Source organism: Rattus norvegicus, chromosome 10, assembly GCF_036323735.1.
Source record: "Rattus norvegicus strain BN/NHsdMcwi chromosome 10, GRCr8, whole genome shotgun sequence".
Classification (NCBI taxonomy): domain Eukaryota; kingdom Metazoa; phylum Chordata; class Mammalia; order Rodentia; family Muridae; genus Rattus; species Rattus norvegicus.
In genome coordinates, this window is record NC_086028.1 from 69,840,419 (window position 1) to 69,859,931 (window position 19,513).

Sequence of the window (19,513 nt, forward strand, 5' to 3'; positions counted from 1 at the left end):
AGAAAAAAAATTACTTTCTAACAACATAATATTTCTTCCAATCCTAAAAAAAAAAAATGAAGCTTATTTATTTACAAACTGAAAACCATAAAGCTATAATTTCTTTATGGCTAAGAATGAAATAGTTAAGAAATAAGGGTACACAGAAAGAACAAAATTTGGTCTAGGCAGCCTAGAGAGGAGGCTAATGTTGCCATTTGCTGTGTCATTTTTTTTTAGGATGTTACTTAAGTTTTCAAACTTTTTAAGTCTTTCAGCTCTAAAACTGCTAAGCCTGGGAGATGGCAAGATGGATGGTCGAGTGGATGATGGCACTTGCCACCAAGCCTAAAAACCTGAGTTCCCATGCACAAACATGTACTCACCCACCTAAGTATGTGCATACTCACACACACAAATACATAAATGAATAAATGTAATAAATGAATTTTTTTAAATGAAAGGATTAGGCTGGCAAGATGGCCCAGGAAGTAAAGGTGTACCAAGGCAGGCCTAATGACCAAAATTTCATCCCAGGGGGGATGAGGGAAGAGAGAACTGACTCCTGTCCTCTGACCTCCACATGTGCACCATGCATATAAACTCACACCACAGCTGCACACAGATACAAACACATAAACACAATAGAAATTTAAATTATAATCGAAACACTGGAGAGGCTGAGGAAGGAAGCTAAGAGGTCCAGGCCAGCCTGGGCTGTTTGGGAGGGTTAGGCGGTGTCCTTTTGCCTAAGGAAGTATGTCACTGGGGGAGGCCTTTGAAAATACATAGCTTTGCAGTATTTCCAATTTGCTCTGGTCCATGCTTGCAATTGAGGATGCGACCTCTCAGGTTCCTGCTGTCTGCCTGCTGGTATGTATGCCTTTGGTATAATGGACAATTCTTCTAGAAACAGAAACTTAAATAAACTCTTTCTTCTATCAGTTGCTTTCAGTCAGAGTATTCTATCACAGCAAAACCGAAAAATAATTAATACAAATACGATAATTTGAAAAAGTCATTTAGAAAAATAAATAAAAATTAAGCCAGAATGGTGGAACACACCTTTAATCCTACACTCTGGGGCTGGAGAGATGGCTTATCTGTTAAGAACACTGGCTAAGGGGCTGGGGATTTAGCTCAGTGGTAGAGCGCTTGCCTAGGAAGCGCAAGGCCCTGGGTTCAGTCCCCAGCTCCGGAAAAAAAAGAACCAAAAAAAACAAAAAAACAAAAAAAAAAAAACAAAGAACACTGGCTGCTCTTCCAAATGTTCTAAGTTTAATTCCCAGCAACCACATGGTGGCTCACAACCATCTGTAACGGGATCTGATGCCCTCTTCTGGTGTGTCTGAAGAGCTTGACAGTGTACTCACATACATAAATAAATCTTAAAAAAACAAACAAACAAACAAACAAACAAACAAAAACAACCCAGAACTCTGAAGGAAGAGAAAGGAGAATCTTTGTAAGTTCTAGGCCAACCTGGTCTACATAGCGAGTTCAGGACAGGCAGGACAAACTACATAGAGAAACCCTGACTCAAATAAATGGATGAATGCATGGATAGATGGACGGAGGAGATCTATAATTTTACCCCTTAGTTCCATCATTTTTGTATGTATAAATACACATGCTTGTGTGTGTGTGTGTGTGTGTGTGTGTGTGTGTATGTATGTGTGTGTGTGTGTGCACCTGTACTATTACGAAATAAAGTAGGCATGCTTTTAAAGTTCAAGGACCATTAAAAGACAAAGAATGAGAGTAAAACTGAAAGTGTGTGAGCAGGTGGGAGGCCTCTGACCCTATACATCATTCTTAGCAGTTAGGCCATTTACACAGCCTCATAATACCTGAATTAACCACATAAGCCTTTAAACCCTCACAATGGAACATTAAAATTCAATGTGGCTATAATCTCTTCCTTACAAAACATGGACCCAAAGAGTTTAGCCTCAAGTATGTTAAAAAGGTGTGTGTGTGTGTGTGTGTGTGTGTGTGTGTGTGTGTGTGTGTGTGTAATGTATTATATTCACCATCTACCTCATCCACATGACCATATTTTAAAAAGACAAAAGAGAAAAAAAAATAAAAGAAACTCACAGGCCTATTGTAACACATTGTACCCCTTCTGAATGCAATACTTAGCTCAGGCTCACTACCCTGACAAATAAGGAAAGCACTTTATGAAGCCAATTTAATTGGGAGGTGACAGAAAACATACAGCCATTTTCTTTAGCCTTATCATTGAATTGGCTTCAGTTCCAATCTCTGGCAAATCCCACTCAACAGAAGAAATTAACCAGGTCAGCAGAACAGGTGCTACGCTGTGTCTGTCAAGGGCCTGGCATCACCACAATTACTTGCACACAATGAAGCAGTAATCTTTACAGATCATCTCTTCCAAGCAGCATATTGGGGAGGGGGAAGAAAGCTGAAGGGAGGAGATGGGGGAGGAAAGGGGCAGTGAGCAGAAGAGGGCTAAGAAGCAATGGGAAAAGGCAAGAAAAGAAAATGAATGTGCAGCTGCCTTGCAGCTCAGCAGATGTCAGGACGTGATGTACGAGGCTAGGATAAGCTGTCGCAGCCTGCTGCCAAGGAGTGGTAAGTGATTAAAGCTTGCACAGTTCTAAGCACCATATTTAGAATCTGTGGGGTTTCAAGACTTGCACCCGTACCTCGCTGTGCCGCCAGATGTTGGCAACTGGTCCAGTTCCTACTGAGTGTGCAAGGATGGCAGCAGTTGGTACAGAAGCAAAGCAATCTGGAATGCTTCCGGAGACGCTGTACATTAACAAGTGTCACCCATCATTCACCTTTACAGAAGGCTGAAACAACTCCAATTTGCTGCCACTTCCCTCTTGGGAAACAGCCAAGATAAAGTTGTGCCTGGCAGTCCCATTTGTTTCACTCAGGTGTTTCAGCTGCCTTACTGACCTCTATTTAGTTTAAGTTTTAATTTAGATTAACCTCGGCACCCCAATTAACCAGCAAGGGGAAAAGCTAAGATGTGACTAGTCATAACTCTGAAATCAGAATTTATTGAAGTTAAAATTATTAATTGGAATAAAGGACCAATCAAGTAATGATATTTCTTAAACAGGCCTTTAGAATCAAAATAAATAAAAAATAAAAAGAGAAGACAAAGAAATAAGGAAGGAAAAGTGTTCAAGGCTCCAGGTTCTCGCCAGTGAAACCGGCTTCTCTGCAGCAGTTTTAGCTTTACCTTCTTCAGTCTGTTTAACTCACAATGCACTTTTATTCCCGCAGTGAACACTTCAATTAATGAGGACTACAACATTTTTGATTGTCTACCATGATCTCACACAATTAGATAGCATTAATATCCTGTGTCAAGTACATCCTTAGACTCTCCCGAACGTTCCCCATCCTTCAGACAAATGGGTTTAAGAAGAGGCTAAAAGGAAAAGAATCAAGACCCCTGACTGGAGCAGCCGAGGCCAATGCTCTCTCCTCTACCCTTAATATACTTGTCACATTTATTTATGGCAATAATTGTATCAAATATTAAAAAAAGAGGGGTCTGGAGAGATGTCTCAGCAGGGTAAAATCATTTGCTGCTTTTTCAGCTGACTGGGGTTGGATTCCCAGCAACCACATCAGGCAGCTCACAATCACCTGTAACTCCAGTTCCACAGGATTCAGCACCCTCTTCTGAACATGGGTACTGCATACACACTCTGAGTGCACACACATACGCACACAAATAACATTCTAAATAAAAATATTAAAGTGAGTCTCTCTTTTCCACAGCAAATCAGAGGCATTCCCAACACAGATAATTTTCCTAAGAGGCTTCTTCAGTCCATTTAAAACTTTCCTGACTAAATCTTCAACAAGCTGTTGCAAATTCTCTGGCAAAAACTAACTAAAAATTCAAAAGTAATGTCTTATCTTGATAAGCAATGGCTCAACAAAAAACAGTGCAACATCTGTGAGCAGCATCCTCAACTCTCCATTGGGTAAAAAAGCACATTTCATTAATATAACGTATCAAGAGATTCAGGAATAGACAGTTACTGTAGCCCTTTAGAATATCTCAAATGTTTAGTCCATCTAAGCAAGTACTAGGATTGCTGAAAAGAGAGTGACATGCCAGCAAATAAAGTCAGGAAAAGACCTGAGAGAACTCTCCTAAGAGACAGAACTACTAGGCTGAGGACAGGCAGCACACCCCAGGTTCTCAGCACACGGGAAACAGAAGAGAAGAATTGCAAGTTCAAGACTAATCTAGGTAACACAGTGAGATGCTATCCCAGAAACGCCAAAACAAATACACAATTATGACAGTAAGAAAATAAAAACCTGAGGACTGGATCATATGTCAATTTTTACTTATGATCTCTTTAAACTATTAGACAGAAAGATGATAAACCTAACAGTACCTTATATTTTTAACACACAACTAAACTGACTTAAATACACACCAAAATATTACATTAAAGGTGCTAGATGGGCTGGAGAGATGGCTCAGTGGTTAGCACCATTTACTGCTCTTACAAAGAACCAGGGATAAGTTCACAACCATCCATAACTCCAGTTCCAAGGGACCTAATAGTCTCCTCTGGCCTCTTTGGGTACAAAGCACATTCATGGTACACAAACATACAAATCAGAAAATAAAAATAAAGTAACCATTTTTTTTTAAACAAATTACATTAGAAAGACTGAGTAAGGTTATAGAACCAGAAACACAACTCGAGAACACTAGGATCCCAACTGTTGCCCAGCATGTACAAGGCTCTGGCTCTGATGACTAGTGCCTGGACTGGGACAAGATAGGCAAGGCTGAGTAGCCAGTGTGGGAGTGCACACCCGTTGTCCCAGCACTGGAGACTAAAGCAATGCTGCCAGTCTAGAGCTGCCTTGAACTAGTGCACAGTGAAATGCTTTCTCAAAACTGAAAACAAAAATAAGTAACACCCAGCAGCAGCAGAGTACATACCTGACTAAAAGAGCTTAAACTCTTTTACAGGTAATTTAGACCAAAATAGCATTCAGAAAATAGCTGAGCTGTTTTTTACCTCAAATGAAAATACAAAGCCAAAGAAACCCATCAAGAATTGACACCATTTAAGTCTTAACTCGGAGAATGAGATCAGGGGTTTAAAAAACCTGGCTTGTTGTGACAAAAGAAGGATGTGTGAAATTCATACCTGGTGGTAGAAGTCATCATCATCAAATATCTCCTCGTCCAAGTCCTTCAGGTGAGCATTGGCAGGGACCTGAGGAAGGCTCTCCTATGTTGACAGGAAGGAAAGGGGTGAAGGTGTGACTCCAGGAAGACTGTCCAATCAATAGTACTTAGCTACTCTAAGTACTGTGCCTAAAGGTCAAAGCACTTTTTCCTTAAGATATAAAGAACTCTTAAAATTTACTTATTTACTCATTTACTTGTTTCTTTGTTCGTTTGTTTCAAAACAGAGTTTCTCTGTATATCCCTGGCCATCCTGGAATTCCTTCTATAGACCAGGCTGGCCTCGAACTCAGAGAATGCTGTGATTTAAAGGTGTGAGCAAAAAAGCCCAGCTAAGAACTCTTAAAATTAATTAAAATTAATTAATGTAATTAAATAAGTAAAAATTTCAAGAACTTGAATGTTATAGTGAGACCAAGTCTCAAAAAAAAATGGTGAGAAAGGAGAGGAAAATATTAACAGGTGGTTGACAGAATAAAGGGACATAATCCACTTTTACCAAAATCTACACAAAAAATATCTCACCTCTCAGACTGGTAATACCCAGGACTGAGAAAAAAGCAAGAGGAACTGGAAATTAATGTGAGATTTTTGGGAGGTAATTTGGCAATATCAATCAGTATTTAATGTAATTTTTTAACATTTTCAATTTAAAAAATCCATCCATATATTCACACAAACAAATAGAAATATTTAGAAATGTTTCCTATAATTTTTTTATAACTGGAGACAACAGAAACATCAAGTTTGACTAAATTATAGCTTTCAGTCATTCAATGGATTTTTTTTTTTTTTAGTTTGTTGTTTTCCAGACAGGATCTCTCTGTGTAGCCGTGGCTGTCCTATAACTCACTCTATAGATAAGCGAGGCTGGCCTGCAACTCAAGAGATCTGTCTATGACTGCCTCCTACCACAACAGCCCAGCATACCATGGAATTTTTTATAGACAGAAAAATAAGGTAGATTTTCATGGCTAAAGTATGTAGAATATAGGAATTTAAATATTTTAAAACATATTTTAATTTAAATATTTTACATATTTATATAGATGCATATATCTATTTGATTAATTTTACAAAATGACCCCCGTGGTACTATAAGTAGTTACTGGCTGCTGGGGGCACAAAAGCCATGTTCTTCAGTGCTAAATTAGCCTTGCTCAAGCAAATAATCCTCTAAGCATGCTTATGGAGGAAATCGTAATTAATAGTGGGCCACAAACAAACAGAAAAGACATGAAGGCAGAGGAGACTAGGAGGAAAACAGAATTTGGTGGAGTGGTAAGGGGATAAGGGAGGATAATGGGAGAGGGTATTATTGGAGTACAAACCACGTGTGGGGTGAGTGTGTGTGTGTGTGTGTGTGTGTGTGTGTGTGTGTGTGTGTGTGTGATGAAACGGTGAAAACAGTTGTTTAAAGATTTGAAAAGGGGCTGGAGTCTCTCGGGGATTGGTGGTTAAGAGCACGTATTGTTCTTCTAGAGGACTGGTGTTCAATTCCCAGCACACACATCAGGTTGTTCACAACCTACCCAGAACTTCAGCTCCAGAGGACCCAGTATCTCTGACCTACATTCACATGCACATACCCACATGTGCGTGTATATACATACATTATTAAAAATAAATATTTAAAATAATTTTAAAAGGAAAAATCACATTTATCTATGATAGATATATATCATATGCATAAAGCTTGTAGTAATAATATAAGGATTAGAATTTTCAGAGTAGAAAAAATTAATGCTTCATTTTAAAATCTTATAAAATTATTCAATATGAGGTAGACAGCCCTGAAACCACACACACACAAACAACAAAAAAGACTCAGCAGGTTGTATTTAGAGATTTGTGTATATATGCACAGTTATGTAAGTACTTAATAATAATAAACCAAAGAAAAAGAGGCTATCAATTTGAGAGTTGGAGGGCATGGAAGTGCTAGGGGGAAGAAAGGGAAAAAAGGAAGTGATATAATTCTAATTTTTTTAAAAAAAAAAGATCTATAAACATAAAAAAATATAAACTATAAAATCAAAATAGGGGGGGCTACTAAGAGTCGGCTTAGCAGTTAAGAGCACTTGCTGCTCTTACAGAGGACCCAGGTTCAGTTCCCAGCATCCATATGACAGCTAACAGGAATCTGTTAACCCCAGTTCCAGAGGATCCAACAGCATCTTCTGGCATCCACAAGCACTGGATGCTCAATGTGTGCACAACCATACATGGAGATAAAACCCTCATAAATACACATATAATAAGCAAAAAATAGCCAGGGGTTGTGGCACGTGCCTTTAATCCCATTGGATTAAAGCACTTGGAAATCAGGTGCAAATGAGTCTCTGTGAGTCTGAAGCCAGCCTGGCCTTCATAGTGAGTTCCAGGACAACCGGGGCTATACAGAGAAACCTTGTCTCAGAAATATCCTCCTCCCGAAAAACCCAAATTAAAAATATTTTATTTTAAACAAAATAATTTTAATATTCTACTTTAAGATCCTCTCTAGAGTACCCAAAGGTAAACATTAAGTAAATGTCTATGCTACCATTTCTACACAGTAGGTTTGAAACTATATCTTAAGGTCTGGGATGCAGGACAGTAGTTTGCACAGCATGTGAGGCCCTGGGTCAGATCTCCGGATCACAGAAGCGACCCCAAACATCCAAATCCCCTAAATCTTAAAACTGGACTTTCAACATTTCCCCTGTCAAACTGCTATATAAACACAAAATGGAGAGATGTGACATGAGTTTAACAAAGTCTCGTGCTGATAACCAGCAGTGCAGTGCTGCTCTCTTCAGCTCACCCACTTCTCACAGAAGGAGCTCATCCTGTAGGCTGTTCATTTACCAGCCTCCCAGAGCCTGCTCCTATAAGAACGTGTCCCCGATTCTTACCGGTTCTCCTGGCAAAGTCTCTGCAACAGGCTCAGGGACTGGCTCAGGTTTGCCAAGAACTCGGTAGGCAGAGCGCTTGGTCTGCGTCCTTCGAAGTAATCTTTCTTTGTCCATCAGAATATGATCAATCTGAGTCAAGATGGAGCGTTCAAAGGCACCGAAACCCTGCAACAACATTAAACAATGTCAGATAACGCAGGTCAGTGCTGAAGGCAGCTACGCTGCTTCTCTCTGTCAGCAGAGAGAATTGTCTTTTCAGGGGGTTCTGTTAAAAGCTGAGTATAGCTACAACGGCTCTCAGAAAAATGTTAGTCTTAAGCAGTCATCACTTTCTTCTGCTCCTTTAATAATGTTTTCAAATCTGCTTATTTAAAAGTATTTCATACTTTGAGCACAGAACAAGGCATCCTTTCCAGAATAAAACATTATAATAAAGTTAACATCGAATGGTAGAAGCCAGTAGATACACACATGCACATGCACACACCTTGCCCAGTTTTCCAGAAGCAAGCTTGGTTTTATCATGCCATTTTTGTAGTGTGCGGTTCCTGTAGACGGTAAAGTCAGCAGAGCGCTTTGCCATGAAGCTGGGATAGTCCTCCATCTCTAGCTTCCTCTTTGGTGGGGCCTTTCTTTGTTTCTTCTTCTCTCCCACTAGCTCATCATCTTCACTGGAAATCTCCTCACTAGAAAACCAGTAAGAACATTAAGTCCAATATAAGTATTCCTTGAATAACAGATTAGGTTCGCATCAAGTATATTTATCCATTATAACTATATTATATCAGAAATATGAGGATGGCTTTTTGTTTGGCTGAAAAGAGTCTCATGAGCTAGACTGTTCAGTGGTTAAGAGCATTGATTGCCCTTCCATAGGACTTGAGTTGATCCTCAGCACCCACATGATGGCTCACAAATGTCTGTAATTCCAGTTCCAGAGGGAGCTGATGGCAATGCTTATACATGGTGCACAAACATACATGCAGGCAAAACACCTATACACATAAAATAAAAATAAAGATTAAAAAATGTTTTAAAGTTCATAAGGAGAATCAAAGATTCATAGGGATTTTCGAGTAAATATCCAAAGCACCTAGGTTTAACTTTTTTAAATTGTAAGCACACCATAAAAAGAAATGAGATTGTAAAATTATCACTTGAAATGTGTATGAAGCAGGCACATACTATTACAGGAGAAGCTTTAAAACTTTAAAAATTAAACACATACTCACATTTCTGTGACCTTAAGTCCCAAAATCAATAAGAGAAACATATTTCCATAACCAACTGTTAAGTGGTGAATAATATTAATTGAACCAAATGAAAAGAAGCTTAATGTGAAGAAAACTGCATGGGGCTAGAGAGATGGCTCAGCAATTAAGGGCACTGACTGCTCTTCCAGAGGTCCTGAGTTCAAATCCCAGCAACCACATGGTGGCTCACAACCATCTGTAATGGGATCTGATGCCCTCTTCTGGTGTGTCTGAAGGCAGCTACAGTGTACTTATATAGAATAAACAAATAAATCTTAAAAGAAAAAGAAAGAAAGAAAACTGCATGGGATAGACACTCACATTAGCACTAATCCGAAATGCAGTGCAAATTCAAAACAGTTCACCGCCACTCCAAACATGGGCATTTCTCCCTAGCAACTATCTACTTAGCATTGTGTTGGTATTATAAGAAATTCAGGAATGACATAAAGTTCATAGAAGGATGTGTATAGGACTCTGTGGGAATCCATAAAAGGCTCCAGAGCCATTCCCCCTTGGATACAGAGGGAGGACTGTAGACATGATGAAAACCACTATGAGAATGAATATATTACAACCTCCAACTACTTAGGCAAAGGCACTCACTATACTACAGGTCCAAATATGTAGAAAGTGCTCAAGGAGATGGTTGTGACTGAGTCCATGGTATGGGCACAAAGTATTTCAAAAACATTAATATGCAAAACATGATTGTAACCTACTAATTATTATAGAACAAAAGAGAAGGCAAATATTTTGCCTTAGGCTACAAAGATAAGTAGTTTAAAAAAAAGCTAGAACAAGCACTCTAATCCCCACTGTCCTGTTCTGACCACCAGTTAAATATAAAAGCAGCTCCAGGGGCTGGAGAGATGGCTCAGTGGTTAAGAGCACTGACTGCTCTTCCAGAGGTTCTGAGTTCAATTCCCAGCAACCACATGGTGGCTCACAACCATCTGTAATAAGATCTGATGCCTTCTTCTGGTGTGCATGAAGGCAGAGTACTTATACACATTATGTAAATAAATAAATAAATAAATAAATAAATAGGATTTTTTTAAAGTGGCTTCATTTTACCTTTATTAAATCCCGTATCTATCTATCTATCTATCTATCTATCTATCTATCTATCTATCTATCTATCTGAGGACATGCCTTCCTTTTTCATACAGAATAGGAATCTGTCCAAATGAGAAGAAAATAGGCAAGTCTATGGTTTTGCTTCCTCCTTACCTCTCTGCATTGGGTTTCGTCCCTTTTACTAAATATCTTGTATCTGGGTACTGGAAAAGCAACTCTTCCTGAAGATCCACCAATGATCTTAACAATGCTTTAAGTGCTTTGTGACCTGGAATAGAAATTAATCACAAAAAAGGGATAATTAGTCATTTACAACTTTCTACAGTTGCTGTCACTCCCTGTCTCCTGAGCAGTTCTGATTGGGAACACTTCTGGAGGGAGAAAGTCAGTATTCTCTGAGATCAACTCCATGGAAACCATTCCAGTGTTGGTCTCATGTGGTGCTAAGGAATAAGCAAGATAACACATGGAAGGTGTTTAGAAATGTGTCTGCAGAAAGAAAGACTTCCATGGCCAGTTCTTAAAAGTCATTAAGTTTGGCAACTCCTTGCCTGTTATCATAACTAATAAAATCTGCCCCTGATACTAAGTTCCTTGGGTATATCCTACAGCTACTCTCAGACTCCTGGTGATGAGTCTGATAAGGAATTCCTCCTGAAAGGCCCTCCCCTCTTCTGAAGAGTGCAGCTCAGTTCTCTTTCCTGCCAAATCTCATCTGCCTCTGATCTTAGCTGCAAATTAGTCTCACAACCTCTAAACATATCCAACAGAAAGTCTCTGTCCATGTACAAAGCCTAAGTTAGGAGCTGGGGACAAGGCTCAGTGGGGAAAGCATTTGCTATATAAGCAAAGGACCAGAGTTCAGATTCCCAGACTTAGGAAAGCTGAGATGGGATACCCAGAACAAGCTGGCAAACTAGACCAAAACAGCACATTCCAGGCTTAAGTAAGAGACCATGCTTCTTGTAAATAAAGTGAGGAACCACCAAAGAAGATATCCCCATGATGTTGGTCTGTAGTCTCCACAGGCACAAGTGTGTATGTGCACTCATACACACAAGAACATATACACCTCTCTTGCTCTTGTCTTCTTGCTCCCACTCTCCCTATTCCCTTCCCTTCTCTCTCGCCACATCTTCTTTTCTCTTCTCTTCTCCACTCCTCTCCTTCCTCCCTCCATCCCTCCCCACCCCTCTCTCTCTTTGCCTTTCTCTGTCTCTATTACTCTCATAACTCCTCTCCCCATTCCCTGAATAAACTCTATTCTACACTTAAAAAATGTATACACACACAAATGCATACCACACACAGGGGAAAAACCAGAGCCAAACCAGACAAAAAACTTCATAGTTTCCAAGTTATAGTACTGAACTGTATATTAATTTGTACATGGATAGAACTTGAGAGTCTCAGGAACCAGGTCATTTGGGGCTACATAGATCCTACCAGGGGAATGGGTTTACTCATAGGACAGTATTCTCACTTAGTTCTTATAGTCAACAGAGTTCATCTGTAATACGGGTCAAGATTAAGTAGACAATCCATGGCCACAAACTTTCAAAAATGACAAGAAAAATCTGGGGCTGTAACTCAATCAGCAGACTGCTTGCTTAGCATTCATAAAGGCCCTCAGATTGACACTCAACGACCACCATACACTGGGCATGGCAGCACATCTATAATCCTAGAACTTAGTAGGTGGAAGTAGGAAGATCAGAAGTCATCCTCTCTGTACTACAAAAGGGATTTAAAGTGAGCCTAGGCTAGATAGAGACCTTGTCTCAAGAAACCAAAACATTAAAAACTGGACTTTTGCTGGGTGTTGTGTCAGACATCTTTAATCTCAGTATTTGGGAGGCAGAGGCAGGTGAATCTCTGAGTTCAAGGCCAGCCTGGTCTACAAAGTGAGTTTCAGGATAGCCAGTCTCAAACAAAAAACCCCAGACCTCTGAACTCTTGATTTCTGTATTAGAACACCCCTATTAAAGAGTTCACTAAATATTGATAATCAATACCTATTTGTTGAGAACACTCAGATTCTGCTCTAATAATCAAATCCCACATCCTCAGTTACTGCCAAACAATCACTGCCTCAATACCCTGCCATCTCAAAACAGAACTTTCTTCCACCTGATATTTCCCTCTTCACTATATTTTTCTTCTGCACCATTTTCACAAACCACTGACATTTGTACTTGCTAACTCTATACATGTAACTGGCTATGAACTCCCATATTTTCCATTTGTATGATCATTGATAATCTTTAGGAGGAACAGTGGCTGTTACCTCTACATAAACACCTAGAGCCACGGAGCAGCAGAAGCAACTCCTGTAGGAGGACCTAAGTGAGGACTGTCTGAGACCAATAACAATAATAGTTTCTTTTTGGCCATGGTTCAATCAGTTCTTGCCCTTTTTTCAAGCTATAATCTCATCGTCAGCCCTATTTTCAGTCAACAATCTCTACATTCATTCCTTACTGACTTTAGCACATATACACTTTGGCTAAACAATTTTTTTTTTGAATCTTACTCTTACTCTGTTTCTTTCTGCTCTCCTTGCCTAGCACAGGCAGCCTTTTTTTTTTTAAATCATTTTCTACCCTAGCCAATCCATTAATGGGGCACCACCAACACCAGTTACCAATAGCTCCCTCCATGTCATTCTATTTTAGCATAAGGCTAAGAGGCTAAGCTACCTGGAAAGCCTTCCTGACTAGCCTGGAGGAACTTTATACACATTTACATGATCTGTATATAAAGCTATAGAACACAATTTCCTTATTTAAATGAGATCCCTAATCATAACTTTTATAAATTTGATAATCCTTTCATAACCAGTATACATTCATGCAATTTTAAAGGATTTACAATATATTTCCTAAAAATCCCAAATACCTTGTGTGTCAGACCAAGATTATCAACTAATTACTGTCTCTAAAAACAAAATAAAACAAAAATGTAAGTTTTCCACCATAGAGATGAAGAGCAAATATAAATCAGAGCCAGAAATGGTACCTCATATACTCAGATCATGCAGGGTTGAGGCAGGGGGATCGTAAGTCAAGACTGACCTGAATGCACAGCAAAGCATTTCATAAAAAGCCATTTCTCTGTAAATCAGCTTTCAGGAAATGGATAAATATAGATAAAATGAGTAGAATAAAAACAAATTCTACTATCAAATGAACAGTAGAATAAAAAGGGTTAAGGAGTGGGGCATGGTGGTGGATGTCTTTGATCCTAGTGCTTGGGGCGCAGAGGCAGGTAGATCTCTGAGTTTGAGGCCAGCCTGGTCTACAAAGCGAGGCCCAGGACAGCCTGGGCTGTTACACAGAGAAACTCTGTTTTGCCAAAAAAGGTAAGACTAAAGGGCTGAGGATATAATAATTCAAAGGCAAAACTGCCTTCCTAAGAAAGCACTGAGAAAAGGCCCATGACAACAGAGGTGGGAGATGGGCGTCTACACTGTTCTCTGGCAGCCGCAGACTTGGTTTTGCTGTCTCTGTAGGATGACGCACTGTGAGCACTCACAAGTCATGGGAGTGTGCTTAGTTTTGCTTTTCCTGTGCTAAAGATTGAGTCTAGGGCATCACATGCTGCAGGTCGAGTGCAGTAACTTTATGAGAGATAAATACCATTTCCCAAAGTGAAACCACAACTCCATTGTTTCTGAAAAACTGATTCAATCAGAACCACAGAGCTAGAAAAGATCACACATATTCTCTTTCATCAGAGGGTCTTGTCTCCCACTCTTTAGATGGGAGACACATCCTGGAGTGACAGCGAAAGTCAGGAAAATAAAAAGGGGACACTGCCAGGGTAGGGAGCAGAAAAACTAAAGAGGAAACCAGGGTATAACTGATCTGATCAGAGAAAACAGAACAAAGTGGGACCTCTCATTAGAAAGGTGGGAGGGAGATAAACACAGAAGAAAGAAGGAGGCGAGCAAAATAATAGTAAGGGTATCTGATAAAATCATAAGGAATCATACTATTAATTATTTACTTAAAAATTTTAATACATGCTAGTCCAAATATATATATATATATATATATATATATATATATATATATATATATATATATATATATATATTCAGTTTGAATGAAATTTTCTCATCTGGGTTCACAATCTCCCCATCAAGAACCAAAGAAGCTCTGACAAAAACCAGGCATGAGAAGCCTTCCCTTGAGTTATTGGGCAGGACTGTCTAAGAGACACCCAAAACATACAGACTATTGCAATTGCCCTTGTCTGCCCCCAAAGGTGGAATGTTAAGTCCCTATTGCTGAAGACATCATGTACTTCATGCCCAGGGCCCAGAAGCCCTAGAGATGGAACTGACCTGAGTGCTTCTCCCTGGGGACTAGCTTCCACGTACCATGTACCAGGTGCCATGCAAACTTCCAGAGGAGAAAAGCAGCCAACCACCCAGCTGTGATGCCTATGAACCACACCAACCAGCATGTGCACTAACCATAAAGGTACAGTAGGGCACACATGCCTTAGCAGGAACCATAGCTTCTCAATGCACTTACGATTCATTCAACAAAAAGAAAACCTTGCCTGGTATTGCAAACTAGCAAACTACCCAGGCCCAGTGAAGTCATGGACATTGGAGGAGAATTTACAAACCACAAACCCTAACTACACTCTAAATATTTTCCTTACACCCGCAGATAAGTGTCGTCCTCACCCCTCATCAAGTAAACGTCTTTTTACAACAGAAGAAGGTGATTACATAAAATCTCAGCCAATCAAAATACAGAGCTGTGGAAACTAGTCCCAAAGGATGCATCTACAAAACACCTCTGGAACCTAAGACTCAGGGAGCAAACAGTAAGAGAGGAACAAGGAGTTTGCTGTGAGACTGTGTCCTAGTAATATCTGAAGCTACACCCATAAAGTCTCGCCAACATGACTGCCCAACCACGAGATGAACAAGTTCAACAATAGACATGTCAAAGTAGGCAAGGGAAAGCCCATGAGGCCTCATTCCTAGACAAAGAACTACAGGCAGGTTTGGAATGCAGACAGCAGGAGAAATAGTCTTCTCCAGGGAAGAGCACACCTATTAATTACTCAGTACCAAATGGTTAGCCTTGAATACACACACACACACACACACACACACACACACACACACACACGCACACACACGCACGTACTCGTAACATACAGAGAAACAAATATTTAACTACATATATACACACATTCATATATACATGCATACGAGCACGTAATAACAATTAATGAAAATAGAGGCCACAAATTTGAAATAGAGGAAGGGGGCTAGATATGTGAGTGGGTTTGGAGGGAGAAAGGGAAAGGAGAAATGATGTAATTACATTCTCAAAGGGGAAAAAAATCCTTGGACCAAGTCAGCACTGAGAAAATACAAATGAAAAATATGCCAGGTGCCTATAAAAGAAGCACTTGTGAAGTTGAAGCAGGAGGATCACAATTTAAGAACAGCCTGGGCTACATAACAAAACCTGTTCTCATAAAGACAGATGTGCTGATCACCAGACTAAACCTTAGGTTAAGAATATGTCAGCTATCTCTGACTCTCTTCTCTCTGACTCCTTTCTACCTCTCTCTCCTCCCGTCTCCTCCTCCCTCAACATCTTCACAGCCAGCCTCTTCCCTTTTCTTTTCTTTCTCTGCCTCTATCCTATCTCTTTCTCTGCTTCTACTCCATTCTCAACCCCCCCTTCCATGTCCCCAAATAAATTCTATTCTATACTTAAAAAAAAAAGAATATGCCAGTTGCATAAAAATAGCATGACACCACTATCACAATGGAACTAAAATACTGAAATCCACAGATGAGAGGAAATGGAGAATTATTAATAGTACAATTTGGGGTATGTACATGTTCTGGAGACAGACAGTATTAATGATTGGTATGATATAAATTGTACTTAATGACACTAAGTTGTACATTTAAAATGGTTTAATAAAGGCTAGGTTTATGTCGGGGTTGGGGATTTAGCTCAGTGGTAGAGCTCTTGCCTAGCAAGTGCAAGGCCCTGGGTTCGGTCCCCAGCTCTGAAAAAAAAAAAAAAAAAAAAAAGAAAAAGGAAAAAAAAGGTTAGGTATATGTCAAAATAGTTCACCACAATAAAGCAACGACAAAACTAATATAGTTCAGTATTTGAGCAGTTATATTGTTTTATTGTGGTGAACTATTTTGACATAAAAGGGCCTTGGATTCAAACTAGCACCATCCAAAATCAACCAAACAAAAACCTAAAAATCAATGACTTAAAGCCCAAGCCCACAGTACAGTAAATAATTCTAATAAATCTTTATGGGGGAAAATACCTATAATATTTCAAACTGAGTTTATTCAAAAAAATCAGAAAAATGGAATATTATTTAGACTTTAAAAGGAAGCACAATATGGCCTATGACCCCTGACAACCTTAAGTGAATCAACCAATCAGAAACAAACAAAACTATTAATAATTCCAGTTCCAGGAGATTTAATGCCCTCTTCTGACCTCAACAGGCACCAGGCACATATGTGGTGCACATACATATATGCAGGCAAAATACTCATACACATAAAAAAGTTGGTTAAAAATATTTTTAAGGGGCTGGGGATTTAGCTCAGTGGTAGAGCGCTTACCTAGGAAGCGCAAGGCCCTGGGTTCGGTCCCCAGCTCCGAAAAAAAAGAACCAAAAAAAAAATATATTTTTAAAAGAAAGAAGCTACAAAACAATGTGCCATGGCTGCTTGGCAACTGGCAAGTTACAGTCCAACTCCAACATGTAGCATAGCCAAGAATGTAAAGGGATCTAGTGAAACACAACTTTTCCTTCCCTTTTTTTTTTCTTAAGATATGGTTTTTCTGTGTATCCCTGGCTGTCCTGGAACTCTCTGTAGACCAGGCTGGCCTCAAACTCAGTGATCTGCCTCCCTGTGACTTCTTCCTGAGTGCTGGGATTAAAGGGGTGCACCACCACTGCCCAGAGAAAGACTGCAACTTTTTATTTTGCCCCAGTTGTTATTTGTTTTTTAATGTACTGCGGATCCATTCAACATTATCAATCCAACAAGAAAAGTAGAGAGCCAGCATCAGTAAATCAAAGTGCTTTACTGTTGACACTCGTGCTCTCATTCCCTACATCCCTTCCCCACTCAGAAAGTAGCCCTTAAGTGTGAGCTCCATCCACATGCCAGGAGACTGGCCAGAGAAGAACTCTCTAACTATGGCTTTAGCCTCCTTAACCTCAAGCACACAGAGTTAATCAAATCAACTATCACAGTGACCACTATATGGGTAGTTTCCCATAAACAGAGTTAGAAAACAGGACTCAATTTTCACTTCTTAACAAATATGAAGCCCACACTTGTAGCTAGCATGCAAAAGCTGAGTTGGTAAGATGCCTCACCCAGTAAAGGTGCTTACTATTGAGCCTAACGACCCAAGTTTAATCCCTGGAACCCACATGGTGGACAGACAGAATTGACTCCTATAAGAGGTCCCCTGGGGGCTGGGGATTTAGCTCAGTGGTAGAGCGCTTACCTAGGAAGCGCAAGGCCCTGGGTTCGGTCCCCAGCTCCGAAAAAAGAACCAAAAAAAAAAAAAAAAAAAAGAGGTCCCCTGACCTCCACACATGAGCAAGGTATCCACACCAATAAGCCCCCACCTCCCACTTATAAAGAGAGGCTGTGTAAAACCCACAGACACAATGGAGCGATCCTTTGCTGAAGGTAAAGTCCTCCACAGAGCCACAGATGAAGAGTGAAGACTGAACACGCAAATCCAACAGTGAGTTCTTCAAATTCTTCCCAGACAAAATAAATAAATATCCTCCTTATTATTCATACAGGACTGGATTCTATTTGTCCATCACTATGAATAATAAATAAACTGAAATCAACAGTTTCTAATTCACCTCCAATTTTTCTGCTAACAATTACAGAGTTAAAAAGTTAAGAGATGCAATGAAGACTCAATGTCCAAGCCCTCTTGGCATATGGCCACAAAACAAATGGAGACTGTCAAGGATATTTGTGTTTAGTTTGCCCTGCATAGTCCATTTCCAGAAGCCTTTCTCCTAAGAGGCGATTAAGAAAGACATATGCTTTCCCACGCTAGCAAGACTCAATATAAGCAGCTACCAGTGTTAGGAATAATTCTGAGTACAGAATAAGGGAAAGAACACCTTATTCAGAGTCCAGAGCCCAAAGGGATCAATTTAATCTCTTTGAGGTTCAATTTTCTCACCTATATAATGTAGGCAATTCTTTCCCTGTTGATCTTATAAAAAAATGAGGTAAAAAATGATAGCTGTATTATTGTTTGTTGACATATTTTGGATAATTTCCTAAAAGCTTCAGAAAGAGAAGGTCTGTTGCTATAAAACCATCATCTCCTACATGATCAAAATATTTTAATTTTTTTTTTGTTAATTTTTATTTATATGCGTACACTGTAGTTGTACTTCAGACACCAGAAGAGGGCATCAGATCTCATTACAGATGGCTGTGAGCCACCATGTGGTTGCTGGGAATTGAACTCAGGACCTCTGGAAGAGCAGTCAGTGCTCTTAACCACTGAGCCATCTCTCCAACTCAGTCAAAATCTTTTAAGAGCTGCATGATCTGAGCTGCAGCACTAAGGCTAGACTGGACTGGACTGGCATTCACTGATCTCGAAGTTCATTTACATACTACTCGTTTGTAAGCATTTCTATAAATGTCATCAGTCTAAAAATCATCTTCATCTAACGAGTTTATTTTTCCTGATCCAACTAGATTGCCCAATACTAGCAAAAGGGTAGGCACAGAATCACTTTGGATGTGTGCTAACTAGATTATAAACTAGCAAGTAAATTTCTGGTAGTGAAAGGAAGGGAAATGAGAAGTGTATGAATGGGTAAAGTAAAATGAAGCTTGCCTTTCCACTTTTTAAATGTCTATATAGTTGTAAATAAATATGCAAACACACAATTATTTACATCCAAGTACACACAAGCTCTCCCTCATCACCCCAGATGGACATACTGAGCTGGAATTTGCAGATTATAAGAGTGTCTCTTTTTTTCTCGATCAAAAGTAACTCCAAAACTAG

At 39.6% G+C, this 19,513-nt stretch overlaps 1 protein-coding gene across 1 annotated transcript in view; it reads right to left on the reverse strand.

The window, feature by feature from the left end:
* Aatf (apoptosis antagonizing transcription factor) overlaps positions 1-19,513 on the reverse strand; it is a 93,170-nt gene that overhangs the window by 43,917 nt on the left and 29,740 nt on the right. The window contains exons 6-9 of the mRNA NM_053720.1: positions 10,578-10,692; positions 8,579-8,777; positions 8,092-8,256; positions 5,154-5,237 (exon numbers count right to left, since the gene is read on the reverse strand). Of these exons, the coding sequence (NP_446172.1) occupies positions 5,154-5,237; positions 8,092-8,256; positions 8,579-8,777; positions 10,578-10,692 (563 nt within the window). The remainder of the gene's footprint in view (positions 1-5,153; positions 5,238-8,091; positions 8,257-8,578; positions 8,778-10,577; positions 10,693-19,513) is intronic.